Here is a 23,796-nt window from a genome sequence, read left to right as displayed (position 1 = left end):
TAAAGGGAACATCAGCTCACTGTTTGACCACTCTCAAACTTGATATTTCAATAAAGCTTTGGTGATTAAGATTTATTTCCAAGCGGTTTCAGGAGTCAAAAACCTTTATCGACAGTCTTGACTACTTCGCGATTGAACTGGAAAGGTTAAAAAAAGGAGCCTTCCTTGAGAGGAGGGGAGGCTATGCCTGGTTTTTGAATCCCCCCCAAAATGGGAAAAAAACCTGTCATTTTTTTATGTTTCAAAAGCACATTACACTACTCTTGTTCCATGCGGATATGGGCAGTGTGCGTCATGGCTGGATAGGCTGCGCTTCCACTGTTAAAATCGATGCCATAGCCAACTGCGTTCCCGCTTTTGGTTGGTCTTAAACATCCCTATTTTCGATGCCTAAAATTAGCACTTCGGGATTATGTTTTTAAGGACACACCTCAAATATTTCCGACCTACCCATACGAGCTGATATAAAACAGATAATTTACCAAAACTGGCGTTAAGACTGGAAATGCCAGTGCGCCCGTTTTACATGAAGAAATTGCAAACTAACATCCGTTTGACACTATCGCCACTTCAAAGCCAGCCGAAGATTAAGCCCTTAATCGGACATGGTATAAGTATAATATTTTATTACACCCATAACCATGTGTATGAGGTGCATACTTTTGTTTCACATTAGATTTGTTTAAGACTACCAAGAAACACTGTGTGAGCCAGATTTAGCCCACTGCAGTAAAATGCTAAAGTTGTTCTTGAAAACGCTCATTATTTACCAACTGCCTCAGACCACTTGAAGAACAGTTGTGTACGTCTTTAGACACGTTGTTTCCCTATCGCGTCACTTTATATACAGATCTCTGCAAAACCTTGAATCAAGATATTTATCTGTCTCTCTGTAACCTCCAAATACTTCAAAGCAAGTCGACTACAATTACAAAGTTGCCAATGTCTTTGCAAATGTTGCAAAAAAAATACACTGCTCAAAAAAATAAAGGGAACACTAAAATAACACATCCTAGATCTGAATGAATGAAGTATTCTTATTAAATACATTTTTCTTTACATAGCTGAATGTGCTGACAACAAAATCACACAAATTATCAATGGAAATCAAATGTATCAACCCATGGAGGTCTGGATTTGGAGTCACACTCAAAATTCAAGTGGAAAACCACACTACAGGCTGATCCAACTTTGATGTAATGTCCTTAAAACAAGTCAAAATGAGGCTCAGTAGTGTGTGTGGTCTCCACGTGCCTGTATGACCTCCCTACAATGCCTGGGCATGCTCCTGATGAGGTGGCGGATGGTCTCCTGAGTGATCTCCTCCCAGACCTGGACTAAAGCATCCGCCAACTCCTGGACAGTCTGTAGTGCAACGTGGCGTTGGTGGATGGACCGAGACATGATGTCCCAGATGTGCTCAATTGGATTCAGGTCTGGGGAACGGGCGGGCCAGTCCATAGCCTCAATGCCTTCCTCTTGCAGGAACTGCTGACATACTCCAACCGCACCAGCATATGGTCTCACAAGGGGTCTGAGGATCTCATATCGGTACCTAATGGCAGTCAGGCTACCTCTAGCGAGCACATGGAGGGCTGTGCGGCCCCCCAAAGAAATGCCACCCCACATCATGACTGACCCACCGCCAAACTGGTCATGCTGGAGGATGTTGCAGGCAGCAGAAAGTTCTCCACGGCGTTTCCAGACTCTATCACGTCTGTCACGTGCTCAGTGTGAACCTGCTTTCATCTGTGAAGAGCACAGGGCGCCAGTGGCGAATTTGTCAATCTTGGTGTTCTCTGGCAAATGCCAAACGTCCTGCACGGTGTTGGGCTGTAAGCACAACCCCCACCTGTGGACATCGGGCCCTCATACCACCCTCATGGAGTCTGTTTCTGACCGTTTGAGCAGACACATACACATTTGTGGCCTGCTGGAGGTCATTTTGTAGGGCTCTGGCAGTGCTCCTCCTGCTCCTCCTTGCACAAAGGCGGAGGTAGTGGTCCTGCTGCTGGGTTGTTGCCCTCCTACAGCCTCCTCCACGTCTTCTGATGTACTGGCCTGTCTCCTGGTAGCGCCTCCATGCTCTGGACACTACGCTGACAGACACAGCAAACCTTCTTGCTACAGCTCGCATTTATGTGCCATCCTGGATGAGCTGCACTACCTGAGCCACTAGAGTGAAAGCACCGCCAGCATTCAAAAGTGACCAAAACATCAGCCAGGAGGCATAGGAACTGAGAAGTGGTCTGTGGTCACCACCTGCAGAACCACTCCTTTATTGGGGGTGTCTTGCTAATTGCCTATAATTTCCACCTGTTGTCTATTCCATTTGCACAACAGCATGTGAAATTTATTGTCAATCAGTGTTGCTTCCTAAGTGGACAGTTTGATTTCACAGAAGTATGATTGACTTGGAGTTACATTGTGTTGTTTAAGTGTTCCCTTTATTTTTTTGAGCAGTGTATATACAGTATCAGTCAAAAATTTAGACACACCTACTCATTCAAGAGTTTTTGTTAATGTTTACTATTTTCTACTTGCAGAATAATTGTGAAGACATCAAAACTCAACTATGAAATAACACATATGGAATCATGTAGTAATCCAAAAAGTGTTAAACAAATCAATGTAGCCACACTTTGCTTTGACAGCTTTGCACACTTTTGGCATTCTCTCAACTGGAGGAATGCTTTTCCAACAGTCTTGAAGGAGTTACCACATATGCTGAGCACTTGTTGACTGCTTTTCCTTCACTCTGCGGTTCAACTCGTCCCAAACCTTACAAATCGTGGAGGTTTTGGGTCATTGTCCTGTGAGAGTCCCACTAAGCGTCTTCACTGTATTTCTGATGAATTTGGTGTTGTTTTAATGGACAAAGAATTTGCTTTTCTTTAAAAAATAAGGACATTTCTAAGTGGCCCCAAATTTTTGAACGCTCATTTTAGATTAAGGTTGTAACGTAACAATATGTGGAAAAGGGGAAGGGGTCTGAATACTTTCTGAATGCACTGCATGTGGTTCGGTAACCCTCATGAACCGGCACAAATGTGAAACTTTTTGTTGTTGTTGTATTGTTGGGGGGCATCTAAGGGGCAGTATATGTGAAGATCAGTTGTCTCTGAAGTTATTGGGAAAGATTGACTGTCAGAAGGACAACGTCTCGCGATGGGATGATCAACCACTAAGAGGGATGGGGGCAAACTGAAAGTAGATATTTACACCAGGGGGTCAACAGGGTCTTGTCTTTCACACCAGAATATATATATATATTTAAACATTGGAATATGCTCAACTCTTGCCTCTTTTTCAGTTATCAAAAAGGCCTTGCAGTGTATAACCCTAACACCAATTGAGTGATGTGGCAAGCCATTTCAAAGGGGGGAATTTCCCACTTTTTTTCAGGTACTTGTCTACAGGGATGAAACGAGGCACATATGTTGAAACCAGGTGTTTGAGCCTTTTTCAACCCTTTTTGGAAGAATTCAAAATTCTATCTAAGTATGTACACTAATGCATCAATTAAAAGTTAATGGTGCATTTTAAGAAACTACAAAGTTATGGTAGCCACAGTCCTTAATCCATTTCAGGGCTAAACTATCTCTAGAATAGTCGCTAGATCTTTCTTGTTGGTCCTGTTAAACAGGTGAATTGCCTCTGGCACAAATGAGGCCATATGCCTATTGGTGGAGCACTTCAGACAGTGCCGGTGGCGTCCAAGGGGGAGCAGTTGGATCTGCGGGTTGAGGACATGGGTGCTGTCCCCCAGCATGTCATACATCTTCCTCCTGGTCTGCTGCTCAAAGAAGGAGGCCAGACTTCCGAGAGGCACCACAGTGATCTTAGAGCAGGTATTCACAATGGCTTGGAGGCAGTCCTTTTCTTGACAGAGAGGGATGTGAACCAGCATTTTAAAGAGAAACACAGAACACGCTCTTAATGAAAGAACTGTAAAAGGTTTACAATATAGATTTGTGGACACTGAATGAGTTCAGTTTCTGATGAAGTATTGCTCTGATGGGCGTTTTTGATGATGACGTCTTTTGTTCAAACTTCAGGTTATTATCAAAGATGGTACCAAGATATCTATACTGGTGCACAATGTTCACCTCCTCAACATGGATGATCACCATCCAGGGGGGCGTCCTTTCCTGAAGTCAACAACCATTTCCTTCGTCTTGGACACATTCAACTCCAACAGCGCACTGTCACACAATAATGAAGTCCTGAAGTGCTGGGCTGTGGTCCTGCTCAGACCCTGAGAGGAGTTAGAGAAGGAATGTGTCATCTGACAGTCATTGGTGTAGAAAATAAAAAAGGGGTGACAATACACACCCTTGTGGTGAACCTGTGCAATTGTCCACGTGGCCAGTCAGTTAAAAAATCCATAATCCATTAGATAAGGCCATGGTCGAGATTGAACTGTGAGTCAAGTTTTCTGGCTAGGATGGAAGGCTGCATGGTGTAAAATGCAGATGAAAAGTCCAGAAACAAAGTCCCTCCTGCTCTCCAGATGTCTGTCGATGGTATCCATTAAAAACAGCTTGATGTCGTCCACACCTCTCTTTGTGCGAAACACGAACTGCAGGGGATCCAGAAGAGCAGGAAGTGCATTCAATTGGTATTATAGGGGCTTTTTGAAAGGGTTAAAAAGGTTGAATCTTTCCAAAATTTCATATGTATGGTTTGGCAACCCTCATTAATGTCACATATGTCAAAAGCCGGTGTTTCTGAGGTGTTCTTTTCCACTTGTTGGAAGACTTCCAAATTCAATCTAGGTAAGGGTATTTACCCTTATGTAGTCTATGAAACTCTTCAAGCTTTTAGGGATTTATGAATTGAACTTCTCCCAAAAGTATTGTTGGGCAGCATCTATGGGGAAATATACAGTACCAGTCAAATGTTTGGACACACCTACTCATTCATGGGTTTTTCTTTATTTTTACTATTTTCAAAATTGTAGAATAATAGTAAAGACATCTCAACTATGAAAAAACACATATGGAATCATGTAGTTACCAAAAAAGTGAGATTCTTCATAGTAGCCACCCTTTGCCTTGATGACAGCTTTGCCCACTATTGGCATTCTCTCAACCAGCTTCATGAGGTAGTCAAGCAATTTCAATTAACAGGTGTGCCTTGTTAACAATTAATTTGTTGAATTTCTTTCCTTTTTAATGTGTTTTAGCCAATCAGTTGTGTTGTGACAAGAAAGGGCTATCTTCTGTATGCAACCACTATTTGGTCAAATAACAGTTCAAATAAACAAAGAGAATTGACAGTCCATCATTACTTTAAGACATGAAGGTCAGTCAATCTGGAACATTTCAAGAACTTTGAAAACTCCTTCAAGTGCAGTCGCAAAACCTTCAAGCGCTATGATGGAACTGGCTCTCATGAGGACCGCCACAAGAAAGGAAGACCCAGAGTTACCTCTGCTTCAGAGGATAAGTTCATTAGAGTTACCAGCCTCAGACATTTGATCCCAAATAAATGCATCACAGAGTTCAAGTAACAGATACATCTCAACATCAACTGTTCAGAGAAGACTGTGTGAATCAGGCCTTCATGGTCAAATTGAGGCAAAGAAACCACTACTAAAGGACACCAATAATAAAAAGAGACTTGCACGGGCCAAGAAACACAAGCAATGGACATTAGATCGGTAGAAATTGTCCTTTGGTCTGATGAGTCCAAATTTGAGATATTTGGTTCCAACCGCCTTGTCTTTGCAAGACGCAGAGTAGGTGAACGGATGATATCAACATGTGTGGTTTCCACCGTGAAGCACGAAGAAGAAAGTGTGATGTTGTAGGGGTGCTTTGCTGGAGACACTGTCTGTGATTTACTTAGAATTCAAGGCACACCTAACCAGCATGGCTACCACAGCATTCTGCAGCGATACGTCATCCCATCTGGTTTGTGCTTAGGGATTATAATTTGTTTTTCAACAGGGCAATGACACAACACACCTCCAGGCTGTGTAAGGGCTATTTGACCAAGAAGGAGAGTGATGGAGTGCCACATCAGATTACCTGGCTTCCACGATCACCTGACCTCAACCCAATTGAGATGGTTTGGGATGAGTTGGACCGCAGAGTGAAGGAAAAGCAGCCAACAAGCGCTCAGCGTAAGTGGGAACTCCTTCAAGACTGTTGGAAAAGCATTCCAGGTGAAGCTGGTTGAGAGAATGCTAAGGGTGTGCAAAGCTGTCATCAAGGAAAAGGGTGGCAACTTTGAAGAATCTCAAATATAAAATATATTTTGATTTGTTTAACACTTTTTTGCTTATTACATGATTCCATGTGTTATTTCATAGTTTTGATGTCTTCACTATTATTTTACAATGTAGAAATAAAGAAAAACTCTTGAATGAGTAGGTGTCTCCAAACACTGGAACTGTATGTGAAGATCAGCTGTCTCTGAAGTTCTCGAGTCAAGATGATTTTGACTGTCAGTAGGATTGCATCTCGCAATGGGTTAATTGACTACTGAGAGGGATGGCGGGCAAACAGAGTTGATTTTATACCAGCGGGGCCAACAGGGACTTGTCTTTCACACTAGAATATCTTTTTTTAAACATTGCAATATGCTCATCTCTTGTCTGTTTTTCAGTTGTGACTAAGGTCTTGCAGTGTATACACCTAGCACCCATTGAGTAGGGTGGCAAGACATTTCAAGGGGGAAACTTCACACTTTTCTTCAGATTCTTGTCTGCAGGGATGAAAAGAGGCACATACAAAATGTGGAAACCAGTTGTTTCTGAGCCTTTTGTTTAGCCCTTTTTGGGAAGACTTCCAAACTCAATCTAGGTAAGGGTATGTATCCATGTGTAGTCGATAAACCCTTCAAGCCACTGGGGGGATTTTTCGGGGGGATTTTCACTCAAACGTGTCTGTGGAGATGCATATGTGAGTCTCACGCCAATCAGACCATGGATATAAGAATGCTTGCCCCTGGACACTTGTAACTTCAGTGGGTGGCTGGGCGTGGCACTGCCAACATCAAACTTGATGTTGTGCCAATCACAGCATCAATATATGACAAATGGCCTTAGGACCTTATCAAGTATATAAACAAGATAGGCGTGGCCACCCCATCATCATACTTAAGGATAAAACAGGATATCCAATTTGAAAATGGACAACTGCTGTGCATTCGGAAAGTATTCAGACACCTTGACTTTTTCCACATTTTGTTACGTTACTGCCTCATTCTAAAATGGATTAAATAAATTGTTTGGCCACCCACCCAAACTGAGCAATAGGAGGAGAAGGGCATTGGTCAGGGATGTGACCAAGAACCCGATGGTCACTCTGTCAGAGATCCAGAGTTCCTCTGTGGAGATTGGAGAACCTTCCAGAAGGACAACCATATCTGAAGCACTCCACTAAATCAGGCCTTTATGGTAGAATGGTAGAGGGGCCAGACGAAAGTCACTCCTTAGTAAAAGGCACATGACTGCTCGCTTAGAGTTTGCCAAAATGCACCTAAAGGACTCTGACCATGAGAAACAAGATTATCCAGACTGATGAAACCAAGATTGAACTCTTTGGCTTGATTGCCAAGTGCCATCCCTACGGTGAAGCATGGTGGTGGCAAAAATCTGTTTTTGCTTTGTCATTATAGGGTATTGTGTGTAGATTGATGAGGGAAAATAAAGATTTAATCAGTTTTAGAATAAGGCTGTAACATAACAAAATGTGTATAAAGTCAAGGGGTCTGAATACTTTCCAAATACACTGTATATTCTCGGTCCAAGACTACAAGTACAGGCCTGGATGTGACATCCAAAAGCTCATTTTGTCACCTATTTCCACATCTATATAATGTAAAATATATATATATATATATAAAAAGCCCTAACCCTGGTCTGCTTTTGGAAAGGAGATTCAAGGCTCAATACAAACCAGTGTTAAAAAATGCAGTGACGATAGGTTTCTTTTTCCTTTGAAACACAGAGTGAAGTCTGTTACATCAAAGCAGCATTTCCACAAATCCTGGAGCTTCTGAACACACACTTCAAGTATGTCAGGAAATCGGACAACGGGCGCTATGTCAAACTCCTGAAAAAGGTCATATATGACCTCTACTCCCAAAACTGCATACCTGAAATTAATGAGGAGATTGAGGTGAGTGCTACTTACTTATGAGCTTTCCTACTCTAGTCCAGGAACAGTCTCTTCCAAAGGTGTTTTGGATGGTGCCAAGCATCATGCAAAATGCATCATCATTATGATGTGGCAAGTGACACTTTGCAACTTGACAATCCTATGTCTTGAAAATTTGGCTGCTGACAGGCGAAGGTCAATGAGTTTTGAATTTGGTTCACAACAAAATGTAATGGTAAGGTTGCAATGAATGCACTAATATAAGTGGACGTAAAGTGTCATTTCGGCAACTTAAAAAAATACTACCTTATATAGGAGTTGGGCCTGTTTTTTACATGCTTATCTGCCCTCTCATTGGATAGAATGGTCCCACCTAATCTCGCCTCCCCCCGCCTGCCGTCAATGTATTTCCATTAGAGTGGTCACCCGACTATCTTGTCAATATAATGGATAATCTTTGCTGCTCACATGCAAAACATTTGGTACTGTATCATCAGTACACCAAAGGAAAAACTACCAAAATATATTTTTGGAGTTAATTTTTCCTTTATTTTATGAGAACCCCTTGTCCAACATCCTCACTGTGAAGTTTGGGCTAGCTAAATGGCTAGTCGTATCCATGATCAAATATTAAATTAACCCCAATACAAAACAAATGACTTGATCCAATCAGAGTGATTGATTGAAAAAAAATCTTTGTTGATTTCCTGCAATCAACAAAATATTTTGAAATAGTTTTACTTCTTGCAAAGTAATTTGTTTTTAGAGATCTTTACAAAACCCTTTCAAACTTTTAAATACTCTAAGACTTAAGCCAAGATTGCCGATAGCCAATGCAGTGTCTTTGAAAACAGACACTTTCATTTTGTGAGAGAACTGTATATAATGATCTACAATAGCCTGCTCCTCTGGCAACTCCCTTCACTGAGATCTGAGTTTTCATCATTAGAAACATTTATTAAGCATGATGTATTATTCAATAAGTGCCATTAAAAACCACTTGAAAGTGTTTCAGGAGGTTTTGAATTGTTAGTAGGGAATGAATGTGACCCGTTCCATCTCCTCTCTCCTGCCGTCCGTGTCACAGGACACCCCATTGAAGTTTGTCAGAATGCACAGCACCTCGCCCAGAGAGGCTCTGACGAAAGCCCGGGGGGTCATTGAGATGTACATGACCCTGATGACGAAGAGCAACGGGCCCGTCGACTGGAACTGTGAGGAAGAGTATGCAGAGGATTACCAAGAATCCACCACTGCCCTCCCCACCCCCACCGCAGGTAGCAGGAGATATAAACTAATAATTATGATAATATCTATTAATATCCATTCTAAGAGATAGGTAGTCGTTTTGTATAGTTTTACTGGTGGTTTCAGTCTCCCATAACTACCACATACTTTATTGATTGTTATTGCCATTTGTCCCCCGTAGTGGTATATTTTATGAGCATAGGCTGGAAAGATCACCTTTCATTTGGATCTGTCAACTTGCATGTTATGAGGAAAATACCTAAATTAACACCAGAAAATCTCGAAAACACACACCTCAACAATGCCTCATGTTAAAAAGCCAGCAATGCTCCCAGAAATTATTAAGAGATTCTGTGTATATGTTTACTTTGCTGTTTCAGAAGAAAACATTTTGCCACCCATGATTACTCAAAGCTGTTTTCATACTGTTCTCTTAGAGCTATTTACCCTAACCATTCCCATGTTACATGTCCCTGTCCTCTACCCTAGCTGAACCTGAACCTGAACGCCAGTGTACATGTCCGACAGTGGGTCCGGTGACCCCTGATGTCTCCCTGGTGTCCCACAGCGTATGGAGCAGTCCCCCACAGCCCACCCTCTCCCAACTCACCTCGATTGTGCCTCCCAAGCCGACTCATCCATCCCTGGGTACCGAGGGCGCTGAGCCCCGGGTGTTCCTGGTAAGTTCTGGTACCGTAAGACCCCCCTTCCCCAGGGAGCTGCAGCGGACTGGCCCCGATGGACGTTCACTTGGAGGGGGCAGAGAGGGTGATATACACTGGGACTTTCATCCACCTTCACCCAATGGAACTGAGTCAGATTCGGGACTCTACCAGGCAGTTGCTGACACTCCGTCTGCCACGAATGAACCTTCCCCGTCTTCCCCTTCTAGTTTGGTTCTCCTGGGGACCGTTGGCTCCCATGACGAGACATTTTACTACCCCCAGACTGAGAGGATAAGGGAGACTTCCACAGCCCGACCAGCAGGGAGAGGAGCAGCAGGCGCAACCCACAGTCACTTCGCTGTTGCTGGGGCCAAGCTGGTCACACCAGTCCCTTTCCTTTACAAGTTGATTGGCATCACCCCCAGTAGTGATGAGAGCACTGCCTATGTGTTGGCCAAGAGGTCGCTGGATGCCAGGAATTATGGAATACTTCAGGATTGGGTTTCAACAGAGACCCCTCAACTAGAGGACACTAGAGAAAAATACCCAGGCACAGAGAGATATTTACATGACTGGAACCCTCCGATTGAAAGCACTACGACCGAAGCATCTCCACGTTTGAAGATGACAGTGGAGGAGCCAGACAAACTACACACCACTACAGAGGCACACAACCAAGTCACGAAGACTGAGCCAAACCATCCTAGGACATCCTATAAGGAAGTATTCAGCACAGGTAAAGCAAAGCACCCTGTTTAAACTACTTTGTGAATCCAACGGATTCAAACTACACACAATCAATTTCATAGAGATTAGCAATTTATTTGACTGCACTGGTATTAACCCTCTAGAGTCTAAGCCCAGTCTAAGCAAGGGGGGTCTGTCCTAAATCTGAGTGATATAAAAAGAGCAGGAAACTATATATATATGGTGGTAAACCAGGGGGTTTGGTCAAGACGTTTACACAGATCAGACACGGACAGATTAGGATTAGCTCGGTTTCAAGGGTGTGTATTTAAACAATAAATTAAAAGAAAAGGTTAGGTCTCCCCCATGAGACCTTCTCTGGGATACCGTCTTCGGGCTCCGGGTCTTGCTCAGTACCTTGGCCTGTCAGGATCTCGTTCGGGATGCCCACCTGGCTAAAGAGGTGGAACAGCTCCCGGGTGATTCCCTTGGATACCACCGGCCGTAGGGGAATGGCCTCGGGATACCGGGTGGCATAATCTACCACCACCAGGATGTACCGCTGTCCTCGTGCTGTTTTTACCAGGGGTCCCACTATGTCCATGCGTTCAAAGGGGACCCCGATGATCGGTAGGGGGACCAGTGGGTTTCGGAAGTGTGCTTTTGGGGCAGTGAGTTGACATACATGGCAGCTGCGACAGTAGTCTTCCACGACCCTCCTCATCCTGGGCCAGTGAAACTGGGAGGCGATCCGTTATCGGGTCTTCTCCATTCCCAGGTGCACCCCCAACAGGTGGGTGTGGGCCAGCTGAAGAACGGTTCCCACGTACCGTTGGGGCAGCAACAATGTAGCTGTCCATCCACCGCTATCACTTGGGCTGCGGCGGCTTTCACATTCGGATCCTCCCACTGGGCCGTCCCGAATTGTCCCATCAGTTGGACCCCAGCGGGTGTCTTGACTGGCCCCTCGAAATCGAGGAGGGGAGGCTGGGCTCCTCCTCCCGTGGTTCCCCGGGGAGGGGGGCGGGTTCTGGCGCCTCCGACTCCGGACCCGTAGATACAGGTTGGTCAACTCTGGGCCACACAGGCGATGGGTCGCCCGTCTATTCTTTGGCCGGCTCGTATCTTTTTCTTCAGCTCGTGCCCCATAGGGCCGCGAACAGCGGACAATCCCGTCCCACTAGGACAGGTACCGGCAACTCTGGCACTGCACCCACCATCATCTAGCAGCTCCCTTGTGGCGTCATGATGTTGGTCCATACGGTTGGATACCACTTTGTGTCTCCCTACCATATTTGGTCTCCTGGTTCAGCAGGCTCGTGGTTACGAGCGTAACCATACGTAACCATAGAGCTTCCGTGTCGTGTCCGTCAACCATGAATCACCGCGACCATGGGTGCAGTTGATTCATGGTGCACCCAACAGGAGGTGACATAGTTCACTGCTTGACCCACCTCACCTCGGGGACTTGTTGTTGGCATTGACTCCTCTCGAGCCAGGCAATTCCAGGCAATATGCCCCCAGGCGCCACACTCAAATCCCCTCCTTTGGTCTCCATCTAGCTGGGGTCATCGGTGGCAGGACGGCCCTACCCCAGCCGTCTCTCCATGGGTTTGCGGTCCTTTGGCCTTGCTGACTGTCGGTTCGGGGTACCCAGCGGTGGGGCTGTCCCTCCGTTCCCTTGAACGGGTTGAGGACTCGGGCCGGCTCCCAGTCAGCAGGGCCTGAGTGTTCTGATTCATCTCCACTGCTTCCAGGAGGCACTCCAAGGTCTGGGGCATTCATAGACTTGCTGCCCTCTTCATGTTGTAGGGTAGCACCCGTAGAAGCGATCCAGGACCACTTTGTCGAGGATGGAGAGGATGGATAAGTCGGTTAGGAGCCATGCCCTGGTGACGCACAGTAGGTCTCTCATCTGGGCTCGGGGGATGCGTCGGGTACGAACCTCCAGTCTTGGAACAGTTGAGACCGATTGGCCAGGCTGTAACCATAGCGGCTAAGTGTCTCCCGTTTGAGTCTGCCGTAATTAGCCCCCTGTTCGTTGTTCAGGTCCCAATACACTTTTTGGGCATTCCCAGAGAGGAACGGGGCTAGCAGACTTGCCCACTGAGGCCTTGGCCATCCTTCCCGTAGCACTGTCCGTTCAAACGTACAGAGGTATGTTTCAATGTCATCGACTTCCATTGCTTGATTAAAAACTGGTTGGGATGTTATTCAAGAGACACTCCTCCTTGCAGCTTCCTGATTTCCTCAAGGAGGCGGATGTTTTGTAGTCGCTGTTCCTCCAGCGTTCGTTCCTGAACCGCCTGTTGTGCTTGTTGGGCCCAGACGGACTGAGCTATCAGCTCTTCCATACTTATGCTGTGTAAACGTCAACCATGATCTGACCACGTTATCAGAATGCTTGCATTCTCCACCACTTGTGGCAGACCGGGGGGCTTGGTCAAGACGTTTATACAGATCAGACACGGACAGAGTAGGATTAGCTCGATTAGCCCGGTTTCAATAAATCAAAAGAAAAGGATATGTCTCCCCCATGAGACCCTCTCCGGGATACCGTCTTCTGGGCTCCGGGTCTTGCTGTATCCTGTCAATCACAAAAACGGAACTCCCTCCTTTTAGCTAGGGCACCGTCTCCAACTATACGGAAGTCACCTTTCTTCCCCCAGTCCCTCTCCTTGTGTGCTGCCCTTCTGGTAGCTTTATGGGACTCGTACAGCTGGTGAGCAATCAGCCCTTGATTACCCACCAACCACAATCAGCCCCAATTAGTCCTGGCAGGAGAGCCCGTCAAGACTTGGCACATCCAGCAGAGGGAGCCATCGCCTCGTGATGTAGACTCTGTCTGCCACCAGGCCTCGAGTCTCCCCCTGGTGGCTGACCTGCTGTATGCCACAATATTTTTTTTTATCCCCTTATTTTAGGAACTACACTGTTCCATGTATATTGTACTTACATTCATTTTTTTAATATTGTAACGGGGATCTTCAGATGAGAGAACCTTCTGGAGAACACCATCGTGTTTGTGGGAGTTTCAGCTTTCCACAGACAGGTTAGTGTGCAGGACAATCCATTCGAACGCTACAGACGTTTTTGTGAGAAGACTGATTTGGGGGATTTCTCATGGTCTGACAAACAGCTCTAGCTCGAGCCAACTTTCACAGCAGATGCTGAAGGGCAATGTCGGCTGATGTGGTGGATTGAGATGCAGCCCATGCAAAAAACTGATATCTAGCTTAAGCAGACTAATGTTGATGGGGATTTCCATGGGGCGAGGAACTTGTAGATCAAGGGTTAACCTGATACTTACCTGATAATACCAAATGCTGTGCTATTACCATTTCACCATGTAATATATTTAGAAAACATTTGTGCAGTGACTATAGGACCTAGGCCTTCAGAGGGACCAATAATCTTCCAATATGTTGTATCAAACTCAAAAATAAAAAAACTTACAGAAAACATAGCATCCTGTTGCGACGAGCAATCCCGTATCCGGGATCTTAAGTATAGCCTCAAGCTCATTAGCATAACGCAACGTTAACTCTTCATGAAAATCGCAAATGAAATGAAATAAATATATTGGCTCTGAAGCTTAGCCATTTGTTAACAACACTGTCATCTCAGATTTTCAAAATATGCTTTTCAACCATAGCAAAACAAGCATTTGTGTAAGAGTATTGATAGCTAGCATAGCATTAAGCCTAGCATTCAGCAGGCAACATTTTCACAAAAACAAGAAAAGCATTCAAATAAAATCATTTACCTTTGAAGAACTTCGGATGTTTTCAATGAGGAGACTCTCAGTTAGATAGCAAATGTTCCGTTTTTTTTCCAAAAATATTATTTGTGTAGGAGAAATCGCTCCGTTTTGTTCATCACGTTTGCCTGAGAAAAAAACCTGAAAATTCAGTCATTAAAACGTGAACTTTTTTCCAAATTAACTCCATAATATCGACCGAAACATAGCAAACGTTGTTTAGAATCAATCCTCAACGTGTTTTTCACATATCTATTCGATGATAAGTCACTCGTGGCAGTTTAGTTTCTCCTCTCTTCAAAATGGAAACATGCACGCACCTGGAGATTACGCAATAGTTTCGACGGAGGACACCGAGCGGACACCTGGTAAATGTAGTCTCTTATGGTCAATCTTCCAATGATATGCTTACAAATACGTCACAATCCTGCAGACACCTTGGGGAAATGACAGAAAGTGTAGGCCCATTCCTTGCGCATTCACAGCCATATAAGGAGACATTGGAACAAAGCGCCTCCAAAATCTGGGGCATTTCCTGTTTGAAATTTCATCTTGGTTTCGCCTGTAGCATCAGTTCTGTGGCACTCACAGATAATATCTAGATTAGGAAACGTCAGAGTGTTTTCTTTCCAAAGCTGTCAATTATATGCATAGTCAAGCATCTTTTCGTGACAAAATATCTTGTTTAAAACGGGAACGTTTTTCATCCAAAAAATGTTATAGCGCCCCCTAATGCATAACTGGTTAATGCGCCTGTCATTATATCTTCTGTAGTCAGACCAATGAGGGGCAATTGCTTTTTGATGCCATTATGAATTAATCAAACATGCCTGGCCACGCTTTGGGCTGCAGGGCACGCACAGTGACAGAAACGGCATAGTCACACGTGACACAGCATAAAATAATGCAACCGGCAAAATAAAAAACACACTGTTTACACAACCTATGGTAGCCTAAAACCACTATCACACTATCAGAAAGGCCGACAACAACAACACCTTCAGCACTCCATGGCGATGAAGGTGAGACAATTTTGGTCAAACACATAGACAAGGCTGATAGACAGGCGACAGCAGTCACATACGGCATCAAATAATGTTAGGCCTCATGAAATCATAACAATACAAAAACACAATCATTTATTTTCCAAAATAAAAATTAGCTGTTACTTCCCATTGCAAATATATTTGATCATGTTCATCACACTAAGGGACAGATCGAAATTTACAGAATGACTACCTGGAGGAAAATGGGAGAGGGTCATGCTCTTCAGGGGGAGGAGAGGAGTTCGTATTTTTTCAATCTCATCCAGGGGAGGGTCATGTAATTTGTAATTGATGAAATTTCAATATTTCTCAGAAATAGAACTAGTTGCTAATTTAGGATATACATAACGATATGTGTATGATACCGCCCCCTCATCTCTGATTCTCCGCTGGGAGCGCAATATCAATTTCAATATTGTGGTCTCAACCAAATGATCCATAGCCTATAGGTTGTGAAGTGCCTGCTTGGATAAACACAGAATACGTTTATATTTCTAAAATAGCTGCTGGAATGGTGTCAATATAATTAGTCTGCATTACACACTGCAATGGATATTCCAAACCTGAGCCCCGGCCTGCTCTGCTCTTGCTGATCAACAACGTTTGTGTGTTGCTTAACCAATGGCTGTGCTGTTTAAGGCTACAGTGGCAGTTCAGGAGGAAAGTCAAAGGTTTCTTCAGAAAATAGGCCTTATCCAAAAACGCACCATCTTGTGGGCGGACTAGCCTATAGCCCATGTTCTGTTCAGTTTGAGACGGAGAGCGCAAAGATAAGGAAGACTAGAGGTCAACTTTGATAGCTTGCTACTCCTGTAACAAAATACAGCATTTATTGCCCATTATGTGTCATTCAGATTTATTGACCTCACAATAAGCCAGATTCTTACATTATGGTGCTGAAACTTGAACCTACTCTGTCTGGGGTGGAAAGCAGGCCTAACTTTTGAAAGTACCATGCTTGTATTCCTAATAACGTCTCAGATATAATTATTTGTAAGCGGGGGCAGATTCGTTGTAAACAAGACACACTGATTTGGCATTGGAGAAATATGATAAGAGGAACACACAGGCCTATCTCTGTCCATACTTAGCCTGTCATTTTGTAATTTGTGTGTCAGCTAATATGTAAAATGACATAGAATTGCATGACATTTTTATAAAAGGCATTTTTTTTCTCAGACCTGCAAATACGATGATAGAGTCATGCAATGCTTTTACTATAAAGGAGATCTTTCCACCCCTATTCTTGTTCACGGTGGTCTGGGAAACACACAATCTTCTGGCCTGTAGCCCTGTGCACGTCAACATTCCTGTGTTGCCATAAAATGCTTAGAGGACGAAGAACAGTTTCTAAAACTGCATATCTAAGGCTCTGGTCTGTCCAGGAAGTGAGGGTAAACGGTAGACATGTTCTCTGCTATCCACTTTGTTTTCATTATTATTTTGGGTATAGGGGTCACTAGTTTTTTTTCAAGCATTCAGGGAGGGCCATCCATTTTCATTTCAGGTCCGATTTTCTCCATGTATCGTTCACTCCCTAACCAGTGATCGGAAGTTCATGTTCAGCAATTTTTCATTGCTTTCAAAGAGATAACTAATAACAAGTGAGTTGCAAAAAAACAACAACTGTGCCACTCACTAGATGAAGATCATTTGCAAATTAAGTTTGAAAGAGTGTGAAAGTTAATCTTGAAAAGGGTGTTGCTAGCAAATGAGTAACATCCACCTTGAAGTTGATAACAGCTGCTGCAGCTGCTGTCGCCATTGTCACTCTACTACAACACAAGCTAACTAACGTTACTAGTATTAGCATGAGAAAACTACTGCTTGCGCCACTGATTGTTTTTTCTTGCGCTCTCAGTAGTGACCTGTCTAAGCCTTTAAGAAGGCCTAGACACATCTCTTTTTTTAAACTGTCCCACCCATTGCAAGTCAAAATGTGATTGGTTCACTCCACTGTCACCCCAAGATTCACCTCTAATACAGTTGAATCAAAGACAGTACAGTATGAAGCTAAAACTGCTTCTACAGTAGAATCTCCGATCACACTTGTAGACAATGTTATGGCGATGTTGGCTAGCAAAGTTAATGCGTACTAGAAACACTTCTACTAAGGTCGTCTCTCGCCAAACTGCCATGTGCAAAGGCACTCCTTCGATAAGAAGTTGTTTTGCATGAAGATGAAAACGTGTCAGTTTGTTGCTTTCATGAGGTTGGAGTAATAACATGTTTAACTACTTAAGACATTGGCTCGAATCTAGGTTGTGCCTTTAGATTGATAAAATGTAAAGCTAAGGAATCATTTTTCACATGCATCATTGACTTCTCAAAGCCCAAACCCCGCCCTTTGGTTGGTTTCGCAAAGGCCTTCTGTCCAGCTTCTGAAGGCCTAGCCAATGGTTAGCTGAGCTAGCTATATATTTCTACGCAGAGACCACCAAAGAAAATCGTGATTGGATATTTTTTCTCTTCAGTATTAACCCTTCTCTTTCCAACACAAACTGAAGAGATGACATCAGAAGATCATCAAAAGCATCGTAAAGATGATATATAAATGACAACATTTTAGTTTGAATTGAATAAATGCCTAGATGGCACTCATGGTTCCCCACTGCACTTTGTACCATCAAATAAATGCCCTTGAGCTTTGAATAAAGATTCAGTCTCCAAACAATGGCTCATGCTCTTCCTTATTCTCCCTAAGATATCCTGTCAGAGAGGACAGCTGCAGACGATGCTCCTATTTCAGAAAGGTCCAGTGAAGGCTCAGTGAAGGAATTCCGGCACGGGAAAACTGGTCATTCCGATCTAAGCATCTCCTACCAGACAGCCTTTATCATTGCAGCAGTGTGCAGCGGACCAATCCTGATCATTACCCTATTCTGTCTCAGTGAGAAGAAGGTAAGATGGATCACACACTGAACAAGATATGCATTTGTTGGTCACAGATACTTTAAAAAAAGTAGGGGCGTAGATAAGAAAACCAGTCAGTATCTGGTGTGACCACCATTGGCATCATGCAACGTGACACATATCATTCGCATAAAGTTGATTGTGGCCTGTGGAATGTTGTCCCACTCCTCTTCAATAGCTGTGCGAAATTACTGGATATTGGCGGGAACTGGAACACTGTCGTACACGTCAATCCAGAGCATCCCAAATATGCTCAATGGGTGACGTGTCTGGTGAGTATGCAGGCCATGGACTGAGGAATTTTCAGCTTCCAGGAATTGTGTTCAGACCTTTGCAACATGGGGCCATGCATTATCATGCAGAAACACGAGGTGTTGTCGGCGGATGAATGGCAAGACAATGGGCCTCAGGATCTCAATGCCAATGTGGGCATTGTGTGCTGGCAAAAGAGTTGATTATTTCAAGCAAAGTGAGGGCTGCCCTCAAAGGATATGGGCTATCCACACTGGGACACACTGGGGCAATGAGTTGATGAGGAAAGGCACATGGGCCCAATGTGGGCAGCCTACTTGAGGCCAATATTTTAGCCTGCATTGTGTTAATCTGGACATCTTTGCTGGGTTAGTGCTTAATGCAAAGTTAATGAAACACTGAAAACAGCCTGAAGTGATTTCAGTAGCACTTCATTCTGTAATGCTGTGTCAGACAGTATTTTTTGGTATTGTACTGTCTTCAAAGAATTCCCTGCCATTGATAACATACAATTGTGTTTGTTGTCCATACCTTATGCCTGCTCATACCATAACCCCACTGCCACCATGGGGCTCTCTGTTTACCATGTTGACATCAACAAACCAATCGCCCACACTTCACCATACACCTGGTCTGCAATTGTGAGGCTGGTTGTACATACTGCCAAATTCTCTAAAGCGGCGTTGGAGGCAGCTTATGGTAGAGAAATTAACATTCAATTATCTGGCAACAGCTCTAGCGGACATTCCAGCAGTCAGCTTGCCAATTGCACGCTCCCTCAAAACTTGAGACATCTGTTGCATTGTGTTGTGTGACAAAACTGCACAATTTAGAGTGGCCTTTTTTTGTCCCCAGCAGAAGGTGCAGAATCATATTCTTGATATGCCACACCTATCAGGTGGATGGATTATCTTCGCAAAGGAGAAATGCTCAATAACAGGGATATAAATTTGTGCCACAAAATGTGAGAGAAATAAGCTTTTTGTGCATATGGAACATTTCTGGGATCTTTTATTTCAGCTCATGAAACATGGGACCAACAATTTACATGTTGCGTTTATATTTTTGTTCAGTGGTAGTTTACATCTACCTCTAACAGTAGGGGAAAACTATGCTAACTCTTCCCCCTCTGATTTCTAAATGAAAATCAAATTACATTTTTTTTCCAGAGACTCCAAGCCCTTATCCACAGTACCAGCATAATTGAAAACCAGAGGTACATTTATTTAATTATATCCTTAAATGTCATGTAAAAATAGAAAACATAATGAACAGTGGAGTCCTTTGAAGGCTATTTACACTAATCAGCGTGGCACTATTGCTAAGCAACGACAACCACAGCACAGACATTATGGCTTGGTGTGCTACAGCTACAGAAATTGTCAGGTGATGGACTCATTGTTTTGGCTCGAGATCATTTGCAACTTATAATGAACTCCAACTCATATCCATTTTTCCTGTAAAGATATCTGGAAACCTACATTATAGGCTATATAAATGTTAGACAGCAGCATTTATTGGTATGTTCAGTGTTATCCTAGTGATCCTGGTGTCCATCCCTATGTCCAGATCAATGAATGTATTGTTTCAGATAATTGATTAGGATAAAACTGCAGAAATGGTCTGTTCTGTTGCAACTTATTTTTACATAATGAATATGATACCTCACAATGCCATTGTCTAGTCTGCACTGAAACCTAACCCGTGTAACATGTTCCACAGGGCATGCAGCAGCATTGAGGACATTGAGCTACAATATTGTAAAGCCAAGGATTGAGAGAGCTGGTAAGAGCCACTACCCTTCCTTCCCACTTCTTCAGTGAGAGTGAAATGCTAAATGATTTTTGGATGTCATTAGAGAAGATCTGAAGAGTTTCACTCCAAAACGCTATATATATATATATATTCATAGACATCGGTAAATTAGGTTTTATTGTTTGATGGTTTCATTTCAAAGAGACAAATAATGTTTTTTGTTAAATGCTATCCATCAAAATTAACAAAATATATATTTTTTGATACATCCACAAATGATACTTTAAAAGGGTGCAAAAAAAGATTCAATACAGAAATATGAGATCTGTATGTAAAACATTTACATTTTACATTTTGAGAGTTTGGGACGATAAGTTCTGAACCCATATTGGTTTGAATGGTGCTAGAAATGTTTGTTGTATTCTTTTGAATGTAACATGAATTGGGGTATTTAGAGTACTATATACATAGAGAACATTGAACGGAACACGGCAATGTCAATAAGTAAATTTGGATAAAAATGCAGAAATTTAGCAGATGCTGTTATCCAGAGTGACTACAGTAAGTGCAATGATCTTAAGATAGGTTAGACCACCACTATCCCCGTCAAATATACAGGATACAAAATCTATGAATAAAACAATTGAGAACAGTTATATTTTACACACACATGGAGGTACGTACACATAGGCAATTATTTCTGACGAAAATGCACAAATGTGAATATGTGGAAAAAACATCTTGAACCCTTATTCCACTTCAAGCTCTTAAAATGGCCAGAGTCTGGTTTTGTTTTGAGTCTTTCATTTCAAATGGTATTTATGTGTCTCAATTACTCAAGGGTATCTGGGATTGCGGCCCCATATTTGGGATAGACTGGATCCCTATTTGTTACGGTTTTCTAGGTGTGAAGGATAGTCGGACCAAAATGCAGCGTGTAGATTGCGATCCATGTTTAATGAATAACGTGAAACACGAATAAACACAAAACAATACAAAACAAAGAACGTAATGAAAACCGAAACAGCCTATACTAGTGAAAACTAACGCATAGACAGGAACAAGGACACTAAGGACAATCACCCACGACCAACTCAAAGAATATGGCTGCCTAAATATGGTTCCCAATCAGAGACAACGATAAACACCTGCCTCTGATTGAGAACCACTCCAGACAGCCATAGACTTTGCTAGATAACCCCACTAGCTACAATCCCAATACATGCACACCAAAACCCCAAGACAAAACACACCACAATACAAAAACCCCATGCCACACCCTGGCCTGACCCAATACATGAAGAAAAACACAAAATACTTAGACCAGGGCGTGACAGAACCCCCCCCTAAGGTGCGGACTCCCGAACGCACCTCAAAACAATAGGGAGGGTCCGGGTGGGTGTCTGTCCATGGTGGCGGCTCCGGCGCGGGACGTGGAACCCACTCAGTCAATGTCTTAGTCCCCTTTCCTTGCGTCCCTGGATAGTCCACCCTCGCCGCCGACCATGGCCTAGTAGTCCTCACCCAGAACCCCACTGGACTGAGGGACAGCTCGGGAGTGAGGGGAAGCTCGGGAGTGAGGGGAAGCTCGGGAGTGAGGGGAAGCTCGGGAGTGAGGGGAAGCTCGGGAGTGAGAGAAAGCTCGGGAGTGAGAGAAAGCTCGGGAGTGAGAGAAAGCTCGGGAGTGAGAGAAAGCTCAGGCAGGTAGGTAGATCTACCAGATCCTGGCTGGCTGGTGGTTTCAGCAGATCCCGGCTGACTGGCGGATCTGGAAGAGTCTGGCTGACTGGCGGATCTGGAGGAGTCTGGCGGATCTGGAGGAGTCTGGCTGACTGGCGGATCTGGAGGAGTCTGGTTGACTGGCGGATCTGGGAGAGTCTGGCTGACCTGGAGGAGTCTGGCTGACTGGCGGATCTGGAGGAGTCTGGCGGATCTGGAGGAGTCTGGCTGACTGGCGGATCTGGAGGAGTCTGGTTGACTGGCGGATCTGGAAGAGTCTGGCTGACCTGGAGGAGTCTGGCTGACTGGCGGATTTGGAAGAGTCTGGCTGACCTGGAGGAGTCTGGCTGACTGGCGGATCTGGAAGAGTCTGGCTGACTGGCGGATCTGGAAGAGTCTGGCTGACTGGCGGATCTGGAAGAGTCTGGCTGACTGGCGGATCTGGAAGAGTCTGGCTGACTGGCGGATCTGGAAGAGTCTGGCTGACTGGCGGATCTGGAAGAGTCTGGCTGACTGGCGGATCCTGGCAGACTGAAAGATCTGGCTGCTCCATGCTGACTGGCGGCTCTGGCTGCTCCATGCTGACTGGCAGCTCTGGCTGCTCCATGCTGACTGGCAGCTCTGGCTGCTCCATGTAGGCTGACAGCTCTGGCGGCTTCTTACAGACTGGCAGCTCTGGCGGCTCCGTGCAGACTGGCAGCTCCTTGCAGACTGACAGCTCCGTGCAGACTGGCGGCTCCGTGCAGACTGGCGGCTCCGTGCAGACTGGCGGCTCCGTGCAGACTGACAGCTCCGTGCAGACTGGCGGCTCCATGCAGACTGGCGGCTCCGTGCAGACTGGCGGCTCCGTGCAGACTGGCGGCTCCGTGCAGACTGGCAGCTCGGGCTGCTTCATGCAGACTGACATCTCTGGCTGCTCCATGCAGACTGACATCTCTGGCTGCTCCATGCAGACTGACATCTCTGGCTGCTCCATGCAGACTGACATCTCTGGCTGCTCCATGCAGACTGACATCTCTGGCTGCTCCATGCAGACTGACATCTCTGGCTGCTCCATGCAGGCTGGCAGCTCTGGCTGCTCCATGCAGGCTGGCAGCTCTGGCTGCTCCATGCAGGCTGGCAGCTCTGGCTGCTCCATGCAGGCTGGCAGCTCTGGCTGCTCCATGCAGGCTGGCAGCTCTGGCTGCTCCATGCAGGCTGGCAGCTCTGGCTGCTCCATGCAGGCTGGCAGCTCTGGCTGCTCCATGCAGGCTGGCAGCTCTGGCTGCTCCATGCAGGCTGGCAGCTCTGGCTGCTCCATGCAGGCTGGCAGCTCTGGCTGCTCCATGCAGGCTGGCAGCTCTGGCTGCTCCATGCAGGCTGGCAGCTCTGGCTGCTCCATGCAGGCTGGCAGCTCTGGCTGCTCCATGCAGGCTGGCAGCTCTGGCTTCTCCATGCAGGCTGGCAGCTCTGGCTTCTCCATGCAGGCTGGCAGCACTGGCTTCTCCATGCAGGCTGGCAGCTCTGGCTGCGCTGAACAGGCGGGAGACTCCAGCAGCGCAGGAGAGGAGAGAGACTCTGGCTGCGCTGAACAGGCGGGAGACTCCGGCAGCGCAGGAGAGGAGAGAGGCTCCGGCAGCGCTGGATAGGCGAGGCGCACT

General features: G+C 44.9%; 1 protein-coding gene across 3 annotated transcripts in view; it reads left to right on the top strand.

Annotated features, from left to right (window-relative positions):
* LOC109893129 (uncharacterized) overlaps window positions 1-23,796 on the top strand; it is a 50,940-nt gene that overhangs the window by 16,727 nt on the left and 10,417 nt on the right. For all 3 annotated transcript variants that reach the window (XM_031825483.1, XM_020486194.2, XM_020486211.2), the window contains 6 exons: window positions 7,962-8,132; window positions 9,199-9,388; window positions 9,849-10,760; window positions 18,222-18,418; window positions 19,852-19,898; window positions 20,405-20,467. In XM_031825483.1, the coding sequence (XP_031681343.1) occupies window positions 7,962-8,132; window positions 9,199-9,388; window positions 9,849-10,760; window positions 18,222-18,418; window positions 19,852-19,898; window positions 20,405-20,459 (1,572 nt within the window). In that variant the 3' untranslated portion in view covers window positions 20,460-20,467. The remainder of the gene's footprint in view (window positions 1-7,961; window positions 8,133-9,198; window positions 9,389-9,848; window positions 10,761-18,221; window positions 18,419-19,851; window positions 19,899-20,404; window positions 20,468-23,796) is intronic.

Source organism: Oncorhynchus kisutch, linkage group LG1 (genome assembly GCF_002021735.2).
Source record: "Oncorhynchus kisutch isolate 150728-3 linkage group LG1, Okis_V2, whole genome shotgun sequence".
Classification (NCBI taxonomy): Eukaryota; Metazoa; Chordata; class Actinopteri; order Salmoniformes; family Salmonidae; genus Oncorhynchus; species Oncorhynchus kisutch.
The sequence above is the reverse complement of the archived record's forward strand: the minus strand, read 5'-3'. Positions and strand labels throughout refer to the sequence as shown.